Source organism: Lepidochelys kempii, chromosome 6 (genome assembly GCF_965140285.1).
Source record: "Lepidochelys kempii isolate rLepKem1 chromosome 6, rLepKem1.hap1, whole genome shotgun sequence".
Taxonomy (NCBI): domain Eukaryota; kingdom Metazoa; phylum Chordata; order Testudines; family Cheloniidae; genus Lepidochelys; species Lepidochelys kempii.
In genome coordinates, this window is record NC_136385.1 from 66,448,233 (window position 1) to 66,463,589 (window position 15,357).

The 15,357-nt window shown below is 44.1% G+C and overlaps 1 protein-coding gene across 8 annotated transcripts in view; it reads left to right on the forward strand.

The window, feature by feature from the left end:
• SMOC1 (SPARC related modular calcium binding 1) overlaps positions 1–15,357 on the forward strand; it is a 181,570-nt gene that overhangs the window by 148,624 nt on the left and 17,589 nt on the right. For all 8 annotated transcript variants that reach the window (XR_012159431.2, XM_073348486.2, XM_073348487.2 and 5 more), the window contains exons 8-10: positions 52–244; positions 3,059–3,141; positions 6,001–6,106. Coding sequence is in view for 7 of the 8 variants with exons in the window: in XM_073348486.2 (XP_073204587.1) it covers positions 52–244; positions 3,059–3,141; positions 6,001–6,106 (382 nt within the window). In the remaining variant the exon portion in view is untranslated. The remainder of the gene's footprint in view (positions 1–51; positions 245–3,058; positions 3,142–6,000; positions 6,107–15,357) is intronic.

Sequence of the window (15,357 nt, forward strand, 5' to 3'; positions counted from 1 at the left end):
AGCCATGTTTTGTTGCAGAGGGTGATGTTTCTGTTTTTCCTTCTTTTCCAGAGAAAGTTCACTCCTGTGACCAGGAGAGACAGAGTGCCTTGGAGGAGGCAAGGCAGAACCCCCGTGAGGGTATTGTCATCCCAGAGTGTGCTCCTGGCGGGCTGTACAAACCAGTGCAATGTCATCAGTCCACGGGGTACTGCTGGTGCGTCCTGGTGGACACGGGACGCCCCTTGCCTGGTACTTCTACACGGTGAGAGCAACTTGCTTTGAACCTGGCCTGTAAGGTGGAGCATGAAATAACTATGAAGGAGAGGACACCAGTTCAGAGAGAACAAAGGAACCAAAGAATCCGGGAATTGCCACACCAGAGTTATGCAGTCTAGATTCCTGTTTACAACAGTAGATAATGCTCCAGTCAGCAACCAATGCAGTTGGGCCTGAGTTGGGTGCTTAAGCCTCCTTGTCTAAATGACTATTCATATTTTCTTAATATTTTCCCCTCTTCCTGGACCCAGTCCCTTCTACAGCCGAATAGACTAATTAGTATCACATTTCTGTTATGTGCACTGAACTAGTCAGGGCTTAACTATAGGGCAAGGTGAAAGGACAATTCTAACAGAACACACACACACACACACACACACAAAATTAAACTCAGAAGTACAGCTATACTAGAAGGATCTCCCTACCTCTATCATATACTCTGCTTTTCTAGTCTTTACCATTAGTTCAGCAAAGGAAGCATCTTTTGATTAGTGAATGAAGCATGGGGGTGGAAATTGGGAAACCTTAGTTCTGTTCCTGGCTGTGCCACTGACTCACTGTCAAGTCACTTCACCTCTCTCTGCTTCAGTTTCTCCATCTGTAAAATGGGGTTAATGAGAGCGGAAAAGCTCTGGGAGACTTAGGGATGAAAAGTGCTATAGGAGTGCTAAGTATTATTACTTGAAGGGTGAGGGGCAGAGGAAGAGGAAACACACATATGGAATGTATGTGTATGTTTACCCACATGAATGCACACTTTTTAAAATCCCACTGATGGGTACTGTACTTGAAGTGGAGAAGAATACATCTTTCACTCCAGTTGTGTGCACTGGACTCAGTGAAGCCGAGAGGAAAGGACCTGTATTATAGCGTGTGTGTGTGTGTGTGTGTGTGTGTGTGTGTGTGTGTGTGTATATATATATGTATGTATATAGTAGCACCCATCAAACTTAGGGATTTCTCAAGGCTTTCATTATCATTCACTGTTTCCACATGCTCTTAATGTTCTGACAAATGCTGCCTTCAGGCTCAAATATGCCATGTTCGCTCTAAGTTCTTTTTTTGCAGAATCCAGTAACCTATGTGAGAGTTAATGTGAAGTGAACAACCACTTCCCATATAAACTATACTTGAAGAACCTTTACTGCTCTCACACAGCTCAAACACAGCTGAACTTTACAACTTGAAATGCTCAGAATGGCTGGTTCTCTCTGAGGACTGGGCCTGGTTTTTATCTGCAAAGAAAAGAACACCACCACTGAGTTAGAAACACTTGGAAACTTGGTTTTCCTGAGTGATGGTGGCAGTGGCTTAGGTTGAGGTTAGCAGCACTGATACGAACTATTGCACTAAGGGCTCAGTTGCATTGGATAGGCACATGTCTGCATCATGGAGGAGCAGAGTCCCCACAGGAGGAAATTCAGGAGTCCTTTACTGCACAGGGGGAATGTTACTGCTGCCCATCCTTCAGGGTGGTACGGCATGCTTCTTTTTTCTGTCCAGCCAGCAAAGATGGCCAATGCAGAGGAGGAACGGTTCTGCCTCCTCCCTATACCTGCTCTCTTTGAGCTGGCATGCAGCCCTGGACTGTTAGAAAAATACAATCCCTGTGTTCATGGTCCCTTACCACTGACCAAGTGGTACAACAGGGAAGAAAGTGGCTTGCATTATCCCCACCCTTGTGTATCCATATAGTGGCCAGGAATAGTCTGACCCTACGTTGTCATGGCTAGTACTGATCTAGAAAGCTCTCAGAGTAGAGAACTTCATGTGCAGTCAGATTTCAATACAGAAACAGATTCTGTATTGAAATCTTTATGTTCTTGTGCTGCGTAAAGCTCTCCAGGCGGGATCCTCTGTGCCCTGCAACTCGAAAGCTCCACAGGAACAAATTGTGGGGCTAGCAAGCTCTGATAACTAGCCTCTGTGAGTTTGAACCTGGCTTTGTCATTAGTAGTGGACAAAGCTGCTGTAGAGAGGGGCACCCTTGAGATAGCTCAATCCTGGGCTATTTGAAACTTTTTAAAGAGAGCAAACCGAACTTGAACGGTTTGAACTAGCAGCTAGTATAGCTCCCGGAGATGCTTTTATTGGTCTGCTCTATTTAATAGGCTGGTGCATGCTGAAATGTGTATTCTGCAGGTGCTCATCTGGATCAAGGCAAGGTATCACAGAATCAGGGTTGGAAGGGACCTCATGAGGTCATCTAGTCCAACCCCCTGCTCAAAGCAGGACCAATCCCCAACTAAATCATCCCAGCCAGGGCTTTGTCAAGCCTGACCTTAAAAACTTCTAAGGAAGGAGAATGAGGTGGGGGAGTGCAATGCATTTTACCTTCTAAGGAAGGAGATTCCTTCCTTAGAAGGTAAAATGCATTGCACTCCCCCTTGCAGAATTCCTGGCTTGCTGTGCTTAAGCTTGCATCTAAGAGAAATGAGCATGACCACCTGGCCAGCTGGTTTTCTTGGCCATCTAGGCAACCACTGATGGTGAACAGTTCTTGAGGACCCCAAGAGATGACCGCTCTCTGACAAGCAAAGGGAAGAGGCCTGGGATATAGAAGGCAAAATTACATTCATGCTGATTCCTCCAAGTGCTTCCATCTTCCTACAAGCATCACCCTGGTCATATGCAGATTGAGTCTGAGCCAATTTATTTCTCACCTGGATTCCTGTTTTTTGTGTCCTCTACATTGAGCCTATGAGGCAAGACTGAAATGTTCACCAACGTCTTAATGACAACCTGATCTCTCTGAAACTATATCAAATGATTGAACCTCTTTCCCCTCTTCCTTTTCCAGCTATGAGACCCCAGTGTGTGAAACTGACGCCAGATCGAAGAGCACAGAGATTGATGATCCATTCAAGGACCGAGAGCTTCCAGGTTAGAGTGGAGGAGACATCCGTCTGTCGTTAATGCTGGTTACGTGCGAAAAGGGGAAAGTCTATGTTTTGTTTAGAAGAATGGGGATTTGCTGTATGTATATGTTTTAGCATGGATATTGTGTGTGTGTGTGTGAGAAGTGGTTCCCCACCATTTGAAGGCAGAGGATGAAAATCGCTTCTAATACATCTTTGTGCTCTAATTGCTGTCTCCCTCCCTTTGGAGGGAGATGGTGAAAATTGGCCCCTTCCCTTCATTTGTATGGAGCTTGGACATGGGGTAGAAACTGCAGGGTTGCCCCAACCTTGTGTGTGTGTGTGTGTGTGTGCGCGCGTGCAAGAAAATAGCTGGGTGTATGGCTTTGCACATAGGAAAATACAACTGTCTGAGAACAGAAAAATGATTGGTGCAGAGACCACAGGTGGCAGCGGGGGGAGAGAGAGAGAGAGAGAAGCAAGTAGGAGTAATGAGCTGAGAGGGAAATGTTCATAGAATAGGAGGAGGCAGAGAAACTGGGAAAGGGAGAAGGAGAAATTGAAATAACACAATTAAGAAAGGAGAGAACAAAACATAGAGCACTAGGAGATAGAGGGCAAAAAGGAAATAAAGGAACAACTTGCTCGTTAACCTTGTCAGAGAACTAGAATAAAGAAATTAATGCTGAAAAAAACAAAAGATATAAGATTCAGTAGAAGGGAAAAGAAAAGTGGAGTGAAGGAAAAGCAAAGGCAGGACAAATGTAAGGGAGGCATAGTCACTTTTAAAAATCAGTTTATCAGAAGTGTAATGCCTAAATACGTGCACACAAATTGGGTATTATGCTGGAGTAAGACTATGTCCACACTACAGACTGTACAGTGGCACAGCCCTACCGCTACACCTCTGTAAGCTGCACCTCTGTAAGGTCTCCCATGTAACTGCTCTATGCTGACTGGAAAGACCTCTTCCGTCTGCATAAATTAAACCACCCCCAACGAATGGCGGTAGCTATGTCAGTGGGAGAGCATCTGCTGCCGACACAGTGCTGTCCACACTGGTGCTTTTGTTGGTGAAACTTATGTCAGTCAGTGAGGTATTTTTTTTCACACCCTGGCCAACAAAAGTGCTAGTGTAGATATAGGCTAAAAGAGCATGCCCTGGGGAAACTGACAGAAAGCCCTACTTCTTCGCCCGGCATTCCCTGGGGGAATGGGCAGTGTGTGCCCTACTTGCCAGTGTGTTATGGGGGAAACCCGAGAGGGTTCAGTCTCCCATCACCCAGTATATCCCGGGCAATCAGGAAGAGGACCTTATCGCAACCTCTGCATTACAGCAAGAGGTCCTCCTCGCCGGCATGTTCCAAGGGACACACTGTATGGAAGTGGCATCTCAAGATGTCATGGGCTTAGAGAAGAATCACTGCCCCATAAGTAACTGCCCCAGAGTAAAAATTCTCTGTAGTAACTCAGAGCCCTCCCTATCTAATGTCCCATCACAGGCCACTGGGGATATTTTCCTACGAACAGTCAGAGATTGGCTACGTGCCATTGTAGGCAGTCTCATCATGCCATCCCATTTGATTCAGGCTGGAGATTTCTATCACGTCGTCAGTGTATTAACTGGGCTTAGGTATGATGAGCCATTAGTGATCCACACAGTCACATCAAAGGAGTGAGGGAAGGAGAGGAGAGCTATAGGATGTTCTGTACTTCCCCATTCCTATGTGCTCCCCAAGCGGAGTAATACTCCCAAGCCAAACATCAGTGAGATCTTCCCAATTACTCTTAATTATCTGAGAGGAACCCTTTATTGGAGGACTCAGTGCAGTTGTCCAAAGGGTCATCCCATCCTTTGAAAGCTGCATTACTGCAGCCACTACGTTAATTGCCCCTTCATAAAAAATCCTGCAGATACCAAGGGGAGAGAAACTTACCCCCACACGTGTACACGCGCACATACTATGCTATACAAATTGTGTCATGGCTGCTTCCACAAAAACCAGAAGAAGGAGGGAAGGAGAGTTTGTCATTTGCTATCTGCAAGCAACTCTGGTAGTCCCAGCAGAGGGTGAGATGCTGAGACCCCTGAGAGATGACTTCTAGCAAACAGCTTTCAACCTTCTCATTTCTGCAACAAAAAGCTCTTTTAAGTGAGTGGGCTACTGCTGCTGCCATAGCAGCTTACCCTTTACGTTGCTGACATTTTCTGGACTGCCTGCCAAATGAGCGCTAAGGGGCAGATGAGTGTGTGTAATATACATGATATGGGGAGATGCTCGTGACTGTTTTCCTTAGGTTGGGTATGGCAGAAAATGGAGCCTGCATTACTGCAAAGGAGGAATTTAGTTATAATAATTTGCAAGTCACTTTCAGCTGTCAAAGTGATTGTGGTAAGTTTCTAGATCACTGTCATGTGTGTATGTATGGGAACGCAGAAAATGTTGACCATGGTGCTCTGTGTTGGTGGGAGGCTATCTTCCTGGCAGGGGTTACCGTGAGCATGCCAGGAATCAACAGTGAACACTGATTCTGGTCAACAGGGGAAGCTGGTGATCTGAGGCCATTACTAGACCCCAGAGGAGTCACCCAGTGAAGTGAGAAAGACAGACAACTGGGGCACCAACCAGGAAAGAAGTGAACAAAAGTAGTATTCATGCAAAACACAGGCAGATCTGGAGGTGGCTGGAATTAGCTGAGTACATGTGAGAGGCTAAAAGCTGCTCAAGGATTCTTCTACCTTTGGTTAGAGACTTATTAATGGTGTCATATTCAACCTTACAGTTACAGAGACAATGCTATCTCCCAATTGAAGAGCGTTGAATCAGGGTAGGAGATTGACTTTTTGTGTTCTCAAGATACTCTTCCACTTCACATTTTGCAGGCTGCCCAGAAGGGAAGAAAGTAGAATTTATTACCAGCTTACTGGACGCTCTGACTACGGACATGGTACAGGCCATTAACTCAGCCGCACCTGCTGGAGGTGGAAGGTGAGTCTGGAAAGATTTCAAACATGAATGAGACAGCTACAGAGCTCTGGACGTGAGTTAAGTGGGGTAAGGGTTTCTTGCTCTGAACTAGAGATCATTCTAATTCTACTGGATACAAGGAAAACTAATGCCACCGCTCCAAACTCTATTCTGTCACTGTAACCCTGACCACCTGCCCCTGTGAAGCTGTTCTACCATCAAGGTCAGAACATCCCATTTATAGTGTGTAATGAGAGCTCAGTAGGAGGACGTCACTTTGTCTTTCATCCTCTGGGGCATAAAGAGAGGGCTAATAAAATTCTGATCTGTTTATGGAGGCTCTGTGGACTAGTGGCTATAACGGGACTGAGGATCAAAATTCTTGTGTTGCCAACTCTTGCAATTTCAGCTGGGGCTAGAGGCCCTCTGGCCATGTTGTGAGAAGCTCTAACCCTCTTGCAAATGTGAGCCAGGCCCAGAGGCACTGGAACAATTTTTATAGTGCGGGTGCTGAGATCCATTGAGCCAAACTGTCAACCTTGTATATAATGGAAACAACTTTAAGCTAGGGGGTGTGGCAGCCCGACCAGCACCCCTAGTTCCAGCACCTATGGGGAAAACCCCTCTGATTGGCTGCCTTCCCCACTTCCTGGAGAAGAGCAGAGTTCTCCCCCTTCCCTTTGGAGACCAGAGGAATTCTTGGGTGGGGAAGGGGTGAGAAGGAGCAGCCGACACCATTCTCACAGCAGGGGGAAGGAGAGGAGGGAGTAGAAACACCCCAGCAGCTCTGCTCCCTCCTCCTCCCTCCCCCCCCAGAACAATGGGCCATTCTGCTCTTAGCTTCTCCCCCTTTCCAGAGAGGGAGAGAAGGGACCCTGTTGTAGCCCCCCCAGACCTGGGAGAGAGGGTTGAAGAATCCCTGGAGCTGCAAGAGGAGCAGAGGTGGTGCTGGGGGCATAGGCAGAACTGATGTGTGGTGTGAGGAGGTGCCTAGTGAATTGCCGGGCTGAGAGATGGGCAGATGTGGGGCTGGGTGGGACACAGAATGAATTAACTGGAATGTTGGGCTTTGGGGAAAAGCCAGGCAGCCAGTGAGAGCTCCTGCAGCTGACGTCAACATCACCTCACTGTGTACATTTGGGAGAGCTGTTTAAACTGCCACGTATACACTAGGGGTGGGCAGGGGGAGTTCAAACCTCAAAAGACAGGCCAACCCCCCCCAATGCAATCTTTTTAAAATAAATCTCATGATATGTTGAGGGCTGGCTTATGATTTTTGAACTTCTGCGGTTGGCATCACTGGGTTCTGTTTCCAGCTCTTCCACAGATGGCGCATGTAACGTCAGGCAGCCTTTAAACTTCTCCATGCCTGTGGATGGCCATCTGTAAAGTGGGATAACAACACTGTCCTACCTCACAGGAATGTGAGGATTAATATGTTGGTGTTTTGGTGAGGTCTTGGTGTATATAAAGGCAAAGGATGATTATTCTGGTTTATGTATGATCTGCTGGATAACACTGAAGTGTTTAATGCCAGCAGAAAGGTGTGCATGTTGGAGTATTTAGAGGTGTGCATGACAGACATGCATGTATGTGTATATTTTATTTAGAGCAGTCACGCTGGCATACCCTATTGCTCCAGAGAAAGTGAGAACCGTGCATGTGTTTGATGTTGGAGGATCAATGTGCAAATGTACCAGACTTTGATCTTTGAAGATACTGAAGGGAGCAGAATGGTCTCTAATTGCCTGACATAAATATTTATTTTTGAGGGTTTTGCCTTATGCCCAGTTATTCTCAGCATTGGTAGTTGTGCATCAATATTTAGTTAAAGTCTGCCGAATCACCATGGTGGCTGAGGGCATATGAACTGCATACTGTGCAGTCCATCAGGTAACAATATGCCTGGCCTATCAGAATACATACAAACAGAATGAAAAACGTTTGTACAGTAGTAGAAGTTAAATATGCTAGAGTGGAGACGCATTGTTCCCTTCCTAGATATAAGCGCTCCAAATGCCAATTTTGTGAAATTTGCATGGTACAAAAACAGTGGATGTGGGTAAAGGCAAGCCCTCGAGAATATTTCATATTTATTTAGCATCCTTTTTGGATTTCTCTGTCAGCACTCTTGTAAATAAAGCTGACCACAAAGCAGTATTGTAGGGAGGAGAGATGTCCAGCTACCTTTCTAAAAACCTTGCATGCTTACTTCCTAAGTCTTCAAAGCGTTGTGTATTTCTAACCTTTTAATGGGGCCCTTTCTGGCAGCATCCTTCACTATCTTGCTCTTCACAATCTTCATGCTGATTTATTTCAAGCTACAGTATCAACAGCCAGTGTGCAAGGGGAAAAAGAAAGTTTTCAACAGTCCACTCCAAGTGAGGCAAATTGCTCCACCACCCAAATATTTTGCATACCTGCAGCCATAATTAAATGCAAGGAACTCCTCTGGCGTAAACTTCCACATGCACCAGGCCATCTCCAAAGGGCGCATGTCCAACTTTTCCATCGTACCACACCATTCTGGTGCCATATATCTTGCACAGAAAGCATCTTAGGAATCAGAGACTTTGAAATAAATAATGTATTGGTACAGCTTTTATTTTGGATCTCTGAGTCTGCAGAGTCAGGCAGCTGCCTAGTGCTGCAAGTCCCACTGTACAATCCTCCCGGGGGTGGGGGGGGGGAGTCTAATTCAGAAATTAGACTTCAGAAATTTCTAAAAATGACCTCAAATTGTTCTTTTATTCTCTCTAATGTTTTATCTATAAGGTCCAACTTCTTACCAGTACTAGAAACAAAATGTTTATCCTCATAGAAAGAGGTATTCCTAACTCTCGAAAAGGCTAAAACCCTCATTATTAGCCCTGAGATTTTGTGACATCTTTGGTTTATGAGATGCTGGACCAAAACCTTGCCACTGTGTCCATAATAAATGTTAATTTTACAGTTCTCTGAACAGGCAGGGCATATACGAGAAGAAAAATACGGTGGCTTTGTTTGTTTACTTATTTAATGTCAGCTGAGGTGATCAAAGTTGTGAGACAAATTGCATTTACTGTGTGGCCATCACCACCCATATTACAAGTATAGCAGCCAGGCTCACTCCAACTAAGCTTGCACAACAGTTTCCATTCTAACACCCTTTTCTGCTTTCTCATAACTTTACTACACTTTCATCTTTCAGGCTGAAATTTCCAGTGCTTGCTGTCTGCCCAAATAGGCTGTCACTGCCACCCCACTTTTATTTTATTTTATTTTATTTTTTTAAGTTTGAGCAAATATAGCCAATGGTCTGAAGCAAATGTAAAATCATTGCTGATAACATTTCTGGATGACACAAAGATTGGCAGAATGATACATGATCATGAGGACAGGGCAGTCATATTGAGTAGAGCTGGGCAGGAAATAGATTTCTAATTCTGCTGAAATGTTTGAGATTTCAGAAATGTTCCTGTTTGGTATCAGGACCAAACCAAGACATTTTTAAGTTTTTTGATATAAAAAGAGACAGATAGCCAAGAGACACATTTTGGAATAGCCAATAGCCCAATGGTTAGGGCACTTCCATGGGATTCGGGAGACTCAGGTTCAAGTCCCAGCTCTGCCTGATTCAGACCAAGGATGTGAATCTTGGTCTCCCACATCCCAGGTGAGTACCCTGACTACTGGGCTATTGGCTATTCGGAAGGTGGGGTCCGCTCTCCATCCTAGACCTGAGAAACTTTTCCCAATGGTAGCTACATGAAAACTGGTATGTTCCCTCAAAAAGTTTTGGTTTCAGGGAATTGGCATTTTCCAAGGAAAAACTTCCATTGAAAATTTCCTGATAATACTCTAATAGAGAGTAATTTGTATCATTTGGTAAGCTGGACCCTTTCATTTTAATACAGCCAAATGTGAATTCCTACATCCAGGAACATATAATGCAGGCCAGGCCTACAGAATGGGAATCTGTATCCTAGAAAGCAGTGACCCTGAAAAGAATTTAGGTGGCAAAAGGGCAAGCAGCTGAACAGGAGCTCTCAGTGCAATGGTGTGGCAAAAAGGGCCAATGTTATCTTTGGAGGTATAAACAGGAAAGTAGCGAGTAGGAGTAGAAAGGAAACACTACCTCTGTGTATGACATTGGTGAGACAGATACTATAAACGATTCTGGTGTCCACATATTTAAAAAAGTTCTGGAAAAACCAGAGAAGTTGCAGGAAAAAAGCCACAAAAATTATTTATTTGAGTAACAGCCGTGTTAGTCTGTATTCGCAAAAAGAAAAGGAGTACTTGTGGCACCTTAGAGACTAACCAATTTATTTGAGCATGAGCTTTCGTGAGCTACAGCTCACTTCATCGGATGCATACCGTGGAAACTGCAGAAGACATTATATACACACATAGACCATGAAACAATACCTCCTCCCACCCCACTGTCCTCCTGGTAATAGCTTATCTAAAGTGATCATCAAGTTGGGCCATTTCCAGCACAAATCCAGGTTTTCTCATCCCCCCACCCCCATACACACACAAACTCACTCTCCTGCTGGTAATAGCTCATCCAAAGTGACCACTCTCCCTACAATGTGCATGGTAATCAAGGTGGGCCATGTCCAGCACAAATCCAGGCTCTCTCACCACCCCCCTTTTCCCAGGGACACACACACAAACTCACTCTCCTGCTGGCAATAGCTCATCCAAACTGACCACTCTCCAAGTTTAAATCCAAGTTTAACCAGAACGTCGGGGGGGGGGGTAGGAAAAAACAAGGGGAAATAGGCTACCTTGCATAATGACTTAGCCACTCCCAGTCTCTATTTAAGCCTAAATTAATACTATCCAATTTGCAAATGAATTCCAATTCAGCAGTTTCTCGCTGGAGTCTGGATTTGAAGTTTTTTTGTTTTAAGATAGCGACCTTCATGTCTGTGATTGCGTGACCAGAGAGATTGAAGTGTTCTCCGACTGGTTTATGAATGTTATAATTCTTGACATCTGATTTGTGTCCATTTATTCTTTTACATAGAGACTGTCCAGTTTGACCAATGTAAATGGCAGAGGGGCATTGCTGGCACATGATGGCATATATCACATTGGTGGATGTGCAGGTGAACGAGCCTCTGATAGTGTGGCTGATGTTATTAGGCCCTGTGATGGTGTCCCCCGAATAGATATGTGGGCACAGTTGGCAACGGGCTTTGTTGCAAGGATAAGTTCCTGGGTTAGTGGTTCTGTTGTGTGGTATGTGGTTGTTGGTGAGTATTTGCTTCAGGTTGCGGGGCTGTCTGTAGGCAAGGACTGGCCTGTCTCCCAAGATTTGTGAGAGTGTTGGGTCATCCTTTAGGATAGGTTGTAGATCCTTAATAATGCTTTAGAGGGGTTTTAGTTGGGGGCTGAAGGTGACGGCTAGTGGCGTTCTGTTATTTTCTTTGTTAGGCCTGTCCTGTAGTAGGTGACTTCTGGGAACTCTTCTGGCTCTATCAATCTGTTTCTTCACTTCCGCAGGTGGGTATTGTAGTTGTAAGAAATCTTGACAGAGATCTTGTAGGTGTTTGCCTCTGTCTGAGGGGTTGGAGCAAATGCGGTTGTATCGCAGAGCTTGGCTGTAGACGATGGATCGTGTGGTGTGGTCAGGGTGAAAGCTGGAGGCATGTAGGTAGGAATAGCGGTCAGTAGGTTTCCGGTATAGGGTTTAAAAAAAATGCCTTCCATTGAGAGACTTAGGGAGTTCAGTCCACTTAGCTTGTTTAAAAGAAGATCAAGAGGTGCCTTAAGTACCTTCTTGGGGAGAACAGGCTGGGAACGAAAGGGCTCCTCAATCAAGTAGAGAAAGGCATAAGAACCACCAATGTCTGGAAGCTGAAGCCAGATAAATTCAAAGTAGAAATAAGGCACAGTTTAACAGTGAGGGTGATTGACCATTGGAACAACCAACCAAGGGACACGGTAGGTTCTCCATCTCTTGAAGTCTTTAAATCAAAACTGGATGCCCTTCTGGAAGATGTACTTCAGTCAAACATAAATTATTGGGTTCATTAAAGGGTTAACTGGATGAAATTTAATGGCCCGTGATATACAGAAGGTAAAACTAAATTGTCTAATGGATCCTTCTGCCTGGTTTAAACCTATGAATCTGAGTATGAGAAGAAGCAAGAACTTCTCAATCTTTTCCCATTCAAATTTTTATCTTTAACACCACAAAACCATTCATGTGGCTTCACATTTAATTTCCTTCTTTGTATTTTTTTTTTTTTTTGAGATGGGAAAGACATAGATGGGGAGAAAAAGAGAATTGCATTTAAAACGTAAGTAGAGTTGTGCTAAACTGCACCCTTCTATATTTATGCCCAAAAAATCTAGCTGCAGAACTGTGGGATTGTGCAACTCTGTAGTGCTTTAGGCAATGTCAGTAAAAACCTGGTAAGACCTTTTTTTTTTTTCTTACTGGACATGCAAAAAACCAAATTTGCCATCTGCATAACTCACACAAATGCAAAGCTATTGATTCTAATGGAGTTAACTCCTTCTACTTTATAATAATGCAAATATGATCAGACCTTACGTCTTCCTCCCCCTAACCCCAGTTCACATAACTGGCAAATAGCTAAATAGATTTTATTCAACCTTTAAAAATAGAAAATCTCTGGTAAAATGCATTTCTAACTTCATGTTCGTGAAATAGATCTGGGCATATCTGTTAGTATACAGTTCCAAAAAGTAATTAAACGTATATTTAGCAGAGACTTGGCTTATTATCCTGAGTTTGGTGCCCTTATTGAAAAATATCCACAGTCAAAGTAATACAGAAGAAAATCTAAACACAAATGGAAGCTTCAGTTTTTTTATTTAAATTGTTACACTTGGCTGATTTTGGGTACATTCTAATCTATGATTAATTTTGCAAGAGCCAGGCCCATTCATATGGTGCAGGAATTCAGATTCCAAAATAGACCAAGGTGATCCTTACCGGGATTTCCCTATCCTAAAGACCTGGTTTCAGTTTCTGACTGTGGTAGAGAACTAACTTCCAAAAATAAATGTTAAAAGTTAAAATGTGTGCGCTGTCACTTGTTAGCAATTTTGCTGGTCGTGTAACATCCTGGGAAATTTTAGTTTAGGATGCAGTTTTCAGGAGCTCCCCTATGCATGGCACATCACAGCTCAGCAAGTGTGTCCCTTTGTTTTAAAAAAAGAAAAGGAGGACTTGTGGCACCTTAGAGACTAACCAATTTATTTGAGCATGAGCTTTCGTGAGCTACAAACACCTACAAGATCTCTGTCAAGATTTCTTACAACTACAATACCCACCTGCGGAAGTGAAGAAACAGATTGATAGAGCCAGAAGAGTTCCCAGAAGTCACCTACTACAGGACAGGCCTAACAAAGAAAATAACAGAACGCCACTAGCCGTCACCTTCAGCCCCCAACTAAAACCCCTCCAACGCATTATTAAGGATCTACAACCTATCCTGAAGGATGACCCAACACTCTCACAAATCTTGGGAGACAGGCCAGTCCTTGCCTACAGACAGCCCCGCAACCTGAAGCAAATACTCACCAACAACCACATACCACACAACAGAACCACTAACCCAGGAACTTATCCTTGCAACAAAGCCCGTTGCCAACTGTGCCCACATATCTATTCGGGGGACACCATCACAGGGCCTAATAACATCAGCCACACTATATCAGAGGCTCGTTCACCTGCACATCCACCAATGTGATATATGCCATCATGTGCCAGCAATGCCCCTCTGCCATTTACATTGGTCAAACTGGACAGTCTCTACGTAAAAGAATAAATGGACACAAATCAGATGTCAAGAATTATAACATTCATAAACCAGTCGGAGAACACTTCAATCTCTCTGGTCACGCAATCACAGACATGAAGGTCGCTATCTTAAAACAAAAAAACTTCAAATCCAGACTCCAGCGAGAAACTGCTGAATTGGAATTCATTTGCAAATTGGATAGTATTTAATTTAGGCTTAAATAGAGACTGGGAGTGGCTAAGTCATTATGCAAGGTAGCCTATTTCCCCTTGCTTTTTTCCTACCCCCCCTCCAGATGTTCTGGTTAAACTTGGATTTAAACTTGGAGAGTGGTCAGTTTGGATGAGCTATTGCCAGCAGGAGAGTGAGTTTGTGTGTGTGTGTGTGTCCCCGGGAAAAGGGGGGGGGGGGTGAGAGAGCCTGGATTTGTGCTGGACATGGCCCACCTTGATTACCATGCACATTGTAGGGAGAGTTGTCACTTTGGATGGGCTATTACCAGCAGGAGAGTGAGTTTGTGTGTGGGGGGTGGAGGGTGAGAAAACCTGGATTTGTGCTGGAAATGGCCCAACTTGATGATCACTTTAGATAAGCTATTACCAGCAGGACAGTGGGGTGGGAGGAGGTATTGTTTCATGGTCTATGTGTGTATATAATGTCTTCTGCAGTTTCCACGGTATGCATCCGATGAAGTGAGCTGTAGCTCACAAAAGCTCATGCTCAAATAAATTGGTTAGTCTCTAAGGTGCCACAAGTACTCCTTTTCTTTTTGCGAATACAGACTAACACGGCTGTTACTCTGAAACCTTTGTTTTAAGTTACCAGTTATACCCTATGTAAGAGTTCTGAAGATTCCTTTGCAAAATCACCCCTGAGGATCCCCGTGTGTGCTCCAGGAATTTGGAGCAAGCAAAGAAAAATCTATCTTTGGTGTGAACATCTCCAGTGCATTCTGAAGTTAAGCCAAACATTCTGAAGTTATTTGAACAAAAGCTAGGGGTTTTCAAAGGAGCACGAGAGATGTCCGTCTCCTATTGAATTTCAGTCAGAGTTGTGTGCCAAACTCCCTTTTAGGCTTATTTGGAAATTCCAGCCTAGAGAAAGATACAAGATAAACCATAAGGGGGTGGATCTTTGAAAAGTGAATGGTGGCCATTTTTCCCCCCCCCCCAAAGATTTATCCCATACTTTCCCGAGAAAATGTTATTAAGAATGATATGTCACCTGTATAATTTCAGGTGGATTGCTTTGGGTTTAGATTAGGTGGAGGTAGGGGTAAAAACTGGGTTTACAGAAGGAAGAGAACTTCAGTTTTAACCATGAAAGGGTGGTGTGTCTCTCCATAATGAGTCTGGACTGTGTGGGGTAGCTTTTTGTTTAGTCTGAACACAGCTTTTGGAAAAGGAGGCTGAGCAAACAAATATGCGACCCTGTCACAATTTAATGAGAGTAACCTGCCCCCACGCAAGCTATGTACCACAGTTAGTAATTTAATTTTGGGAC